Raw genomic sequence first — 6,403 nt, 5'->3', positions numbered from 1 at the left:
AACAAATTAATATTAATCAAAGTAATTTGAATCATAATTAACATCATATCAATCTTAAACAACTTTGCATATTTGATAAACAATTATCACGTAATCACATATTCAATCATCATCAACAACATAACATCTTAGACACGACAATGCGACAATGCTCTTAGACTCCTTATATGCATGTGGTACCAATCGTCATCATAAGTATTAATATACTTTAAACGTGCGGAGGACAAAGCTCCTAATAATCGTGCGGAAGACAAAGCTCCTATCATGGTGAGGACTAAGCTCAATGAATGCTAATGCATGGACTCTATCAACAAAACATCGTAATCATCATATCAATATGCATCCAATAATTTGGAGCTAAACGTCATCTTATTCATCATATATAGACATTATGCACTTAGTTAAATAACCGCAGCAACATAGTCAAGTCACAATAACGGATGATATCAATATATCAATTGCAATTCAATAGCATCATAATTATTCATTCATATCTTACATAATGCATAATACATTATCTCATACTCAATTAATAACAACATATCTTAAACGGCCTTACAGATTGCATTAAACGTCATCATTAGGTTTCATTACCAATCAGGGGTTCACTCTTGATCAAAACGTGCGACACAGATCGCACAAGCACTCAATGCACTCCAATCTGGAAGTGCTCGCGAGGCGAGAGTATCTACTCGCCATGGCGAGTACAAGCGAACTTCCCAACTAATGTTGTTCTAGGTTCAATCTTGTCCTACATTCACTCCTAATCATTACTAGGTATGTTCAGGCACTCAAGGTCCAACTAAAATGTCAAAATTGCAAAATCTTACATGCTCTCTGCCCTAACTCGTTATGGCGAGTAAGGTTGCTCGCTATGGCGAGCTGCATTGTGCAACTCGCGAGGCGAGGGAAAAGGGTTCGGGAGGCGGGGGAAAAGGGTTCGCGAGGCGAGCGATGAATGTTCATCACTCGCGAGGCGAGACTCATAGCTCGTTGTGGCGAGCGATGAATGTCGCTACGGCCAGACTTGCTATTTTCACAAAAATTCAACGATTCACATGGTTCTAAGCCTAACGTTGATTCCAAAGTTCGTCCTAAACATTATCTCCGGTCCAGGAGCACTTTCCACATCAATTTAACCAATTCCTACCGTTTGATCATCAATTCTAGGGATTTGACCTAGTTTTCGTTTTCTCCAATTCAATCCTAAAGCTTGCTAACTAATCATCAGAATTACAATCAATTAACATTACTGAGTTATTAGTCTCACCCTTACCTGGTTATGAAGAAATCGCAGCTCTCTCTTTGATCTTCTCCCTTCTAAGCTTTTTCTCCATTTTCCAAAAGTTTTCACGTACAATAGTTTTTCTAACAATTAGGTCTTCCCCTATTTATATCTCTTCCTAATATCTTATCTTATCTCACTTTCTCCCCCAAAACTCTCTAAAATCTCAAAACAACCCTTAACTAAATATTTTATATTATTTTCAAATCTTTATTTTATTTAACAATAAAATAAGTCTCATATCCTTATCAAAACCTTCAACTCATAACTTATCACATTATCAATCAAATCATCTAAATCATCGCAAATCATCAAAACATACCAAAATCATGCATATATTATATAAATATAATATAATAGCCTAAACTCAATTAATTAAACAATTAAACGAAAGTGGACGTTACATTAACTTTAATATATAAGAAGATTAAGTGTGAGCATTAGGGTTGTTCATGAAAATAGGAGATTAGGTGTGAGCATTAGGGTTAAAACAGTAAAATTATTCAATAGGGTTTAGGTTAAAATTAGGGCTTACGGGTTAACTTTAATATATAAGAAGATATATAAGAAGATAAGAACATATATATAAGAAGGGAATTTAGCATCAGCGTTAAAATAGTAAATTTATGCAATAGGTTTAGGTTAAAATTAGGGCTAAAATATGCTTCTGTGTTAACTTTAATATATAAGATGTATCGAGAAATTGAGAAAGGGGAAAATTCAATAAGGTTAAACAAATGAATTTAGCATCAGGGTTAAAATAGTAAATTTATGCAATAGGTTTAGGTTAAAATTAGGGCTAAAATATGCTTCTGTGTTAACTTTAATATATAAGAAGATGTATCGAGAAATTGAGAAGGGGGAAAATTCAATAAGGTTAAACAAAGGAATTTAGCATCAGGGTTAAAATAGTAAATTTATGCAATAGATTTAGGTTAAAATTAGGGCTAAAATATGCTTCTGTGTTAACTTTAATATATAAGAAGATAAGAAGATGTATCGAGAAATTGAGAAGGAGGAAAATTCAATAAGGTTAAACAAAGGAATTTAGCATCAGGGTTAAAATAGTAAATTTATGTAATAGGTTTAGGTTAAAATTAGGGCTAAAATATGTTTATGTGTTAACTTTAATATATAAGAAGATAAGAAGATGTATCGAGAAATTGAGAAGGGGGGAAATTCAATAAGGTTAAACAAGGAATTTAACATCAGGGTTAAAATAGTAAATTTATGCAATAGGTTTAGGTTAAAATTAGGGCTAAAATATACTTCTGTATTAACTTTAATATATAAGAAGATGCAACTCCATCATATCTCTACTAATGCGTGCAACTAGCTTAACAAAATAGCAAGAAGCTTTCTATGGGATGGTGCATCAAGGACTTTGAACCATGTCAAAAAAAAGGTAAATGTTAATACTACTATGAATCGATTAGACAATTAACTTACCTAAAATATTCATTCAACTATTTAGTTTAATAATTGTGTATTTTATAAAATTTGAAAATAAAAAGGTTGAGAATCTACCTACACTCATTTACGTCCAAGTTATGCGGCCATAGCAAGCAACTAAACTCAACTCAACCCCGTTCACATCAATATGCAACTGCATAAGATTATAGCTGTTTTTAGTCAGTGTCGACACCTAATTATGGAATAAAATAATGGTCAATTTGGCTACTAAATTGATCATACATATTTGCATAGTGTTGTTAACAGCAAATGATGACAAGAAATCAAAAGGTAAGTTTTTGTTTGTCGAATTGCAATTCGTGGGAATCCATGGGTAAGGCAGTATAAAGCATAAAGCATAAATGCAAATTGTGAGCATTGTGGGGGCCTATTGAATTTGAAAGATACTTATCCATTGCAAACTTGCAAATGTGTCCACAATCTTTGTATCCGTTTTGCTTGATAAATGTCGTTCTCATAGTCCTATTCTCCAATTTCGTCGCCCCATTTCCCTTTCCCTTTGTTTATTTAATGTTCTACTACACTTAACTAAATAAGTTTGGTTTCAATTTTGAAATGGTTAAATTGATTTTAAAAGAGTATAGTTGATTTTGACATATTTTAAAGTATAATTGATTTTGTTTATAGAATTGTTCTACATGAAGATAAAATTTATAACTTTTGACTATTACAATTAATTTTTATCTTGAATTTAATGTTGAATTCACTTTTATCTAAATATATTTAAACATAAATAACTTAGTATTCAATTCACTTTTTATGAGGATCAATTATAAAAAATCAATTCATTGAAAATTAATTTTCACAATTATTTTAAGATATTAAGAGGATCGTTACAACTTAGATCGTTGTTTAATTACTTTTAATGGTAAGTTTTTATTAACTTATATTAATTATGGGCATATTTATGGTGAGGAGGCTGGGCGGTTGGAGGTTGGGGGCCGGAGTGTTTCTACTTGGTGGAGAGAGTTAGCGAAAATTAAGGATGGTGTAGGAAATGTAGGAGGGAGTTGGTTTGCAGATAGGGTGGCGAGTTGGGTAGGGTCAGGGACTGATACTCTATTTTGGCAGGATAGGTGGTTAGGTGATGTTCCATTGTGTAGGCGTTTTAGTCGCCTGTTTGATTTATCAATCTATAAGTCGAGCACAGTGGCCGAGATGTTCTCTCTTGGGTGGGAGGAAGGGGGTGCTGTGTGGGGTTGTCGGAGGCGTTTGTGGGATTGGGAGGAGCAGATGATAGGCGAGTGTCGCCGTTTACTTGATGATTTTGTTGTGCAGACTGATGTTTCTGACAGGTGGCAGTGGCTTCCTGACACTTCGAGTGGGTATACTGTGCGCGGGGCATATCATATTCTAGCACACCAGGTGCAACAGATAGATGATGACATTCGAGAGCTTGTATGGCATAAACATGTACCTGCGAAGGTCTCTATCCTAGCGTGGCGACTATTGCGGGACAGGCTACCAACAAGAAACAATCTGCTAAGGCGGGGCATTATCCACCCTACGGCTAAGTACTATGTCACGGGGTGTGGAAACGATGAAACGGCTCCTCATTTGTTCTTTCATTACAATACTTTTGGAGCTTTATGGCAACATATACGACATTGACTAGGTGTCTCTGGAGCTGATCCGTATTCTGTTAGTGACCATTTTCTGCAGTTTACTTATGCTTTAGGATATTCAAGGATACGAAGATCTTTTATGCAGCTTCTTTGGTTACTTGGAGTGTGGATTCTATGGACGGAACGGAATAACAGACTTTTCAATAATGTTCAAAATTCCACGATACAGTTGTTGGAAAAGGTTAAGTTTAATTCGTTGTGGTGGCTAAAAGCCAATAACATTTCTTTTGCATTAGGTACTCAAAGGTGGTGGTCAGACCCGTTACTTTGTTTGGGTATTGACTAACTTTTGTTTCATTCTTTGTACAGTGACAACTTGTTTTTTGGGGCGACCTCTTGAGCACATCTTATGCTTTAGGGGATTCGCGGCCGTTGTTAATATATTTCATTTTTTCTTCTTCAAAAAAAAAATTATGGGCATATTTAAATATATTATTACAAAATATAATTAAAATAAGTTGTCATATACAAATTCCTAAATAAAAAAAGACTAAAATAAAGTCATAGCCCCGAAATCTCATGTTAAATTTTAAAATAGAACTTAATCTCATTGAGATATTAGCTTTTTAAGTTGACTTAATTTTATGTCAAATACTTACTTAAAGATGTTAATATGAATTAGGTCTTTAAATAACTAACATGTCTTATACAAGACTTACAAAAAATCACACTTAGGCTCTAACATAAGTTCCGGGTAGGAGGTCAAACTTTAACATTTAATGATTAAGTGAGACTTATAACTTACAAAATCTATATCGATATAGCCTATTTTCAACCTTAGTTAAGAATAAAATCCTCTCAATTTTATAAAGGAAATTGAGATGTCCATAAATATAGTTTAGAAGTAAATAACTCTATACGATATATAGAAGGAATGCTATATTTTGTTGTACATATCCCGTCACACCATTCATTTAAACTATTGTATTTACGATTTTATCATATTGTCCAAATCACATTGAAATAGAAACGATTGTATTATAGGAGAAATAATATTGGAAAATATAAATAGAATTTATCCCATCATATCTTTCTATAGACACACAATTAACTAGGGCCTTCTTAAAATTTTGGGTTCTTATGTTGTAGTTCATCTTGCATTTGCTAATCATCGACATCTGGTGTAAGACCTTAAAACCGAGTAGAATCCTTAAATGGTTTTATTGAATTGATGAAGTAAAATAAGTTTGATAGCTAATGCATAAACTTGAATGAGTCCAATAAAGAAGGAAGAATTAAAGAGAATCTAAAGAAAGAGAGTTCAGATAAAAAAGAAGATGATTATGACATCATAATTTTCATGCATTTTTCACTTGGTCTTCTCTTATTTATTAAAGTCCACATTCACATTTTCTATATTACCCCTATCAACTCTTTAACTCATAATATCTGGGAGAATCGAAATCAAAATCTTAAGAAAAATATGCTCTAAATTCTCAATTCATGACTAACAAACAAACTCAAGTAAATTGACTTTTCATTAATGATATATATAATATAAATATATAATTGTATATATTCAGAAAATTGATGACATTAGTCATGCCTTTACACTTTTGTTTTTTAGGGGTCATGCATTTACACATCAAAATTATAGTAACGGAGATGTATTGTTTTAATAAATTTGAGTGGACAAAATTATCGATAAATACCAACAAAAAGAAAGATTATTTGGAGACATTGAAAGGGACAATTGTTGGACAAGAAAGATGACAAAGAGAGCAGCAAGTTGTAACGATGAATGACGTCACACATATACACTTCCATTGCGGAAAATGGACAAGAAAATTAATTTTATAAAATGAGAAAAGCAAGATAAATTAACCACGTGATGAAAATCCTCTCCCACTTGGGCAACTTTTAACACATGCGAAACTTCATCGAACCTTAGTTAGTCCATGTAATTCATTATGGTTTCCCAATAAAATAATAGTCACCATCCCCATTTAGACTTTAATAAAATATCAAATCCAAAAATTCAATACCTTATATCCAAATTCATGAACCTACATTCCTATAA

General features: G+C 32.9%; 1 protein-coding gene across 1 annotated transcript; it reads left to right on the top strand.

Annotated features, from left to right (window-relative positions):
• Window positions 1-3,010: 3,010 nt before the first annotated feature.
• On the top strand, window positions 3,011-4,369 carry LOC112420924 (uncharacterized). The gene is made up of 2 exons (XM_024780744.1): window positions 3,011-3,028; window positions 3,677-4,369. The coding sequence occupies exons 1-2, from the start codon at window positions 3,011-3,013 to the stop codon at window positions 4,367-4,369; spliced, it is 711 nt and encodes a 236-aa protein (XP_024636512.1).
• The last annotated feature ends 2,034 nt before the right edge of the window (window positions 4,370-6,403 follow it).

Source organism: Medicago truncatula, chromosome 4 (assembly GCF_003473485.1).
Source record: "Medicago truncatula cultivar Jemalong A17 chromosome 4, MtrunA17r5.0-ANR, whole genome shotgun sequence".
Taxonomy (NCBI): domain Eukaryota; kingdom Viridiplantae; phylum Streptophyta; class Magnoliopsida; order Fabales; family Fabaceae; genus Medicago; species Medicago truncatula.
This window is presented reverse-complemented; position numbering and strand designations above follow the sequence as displayed.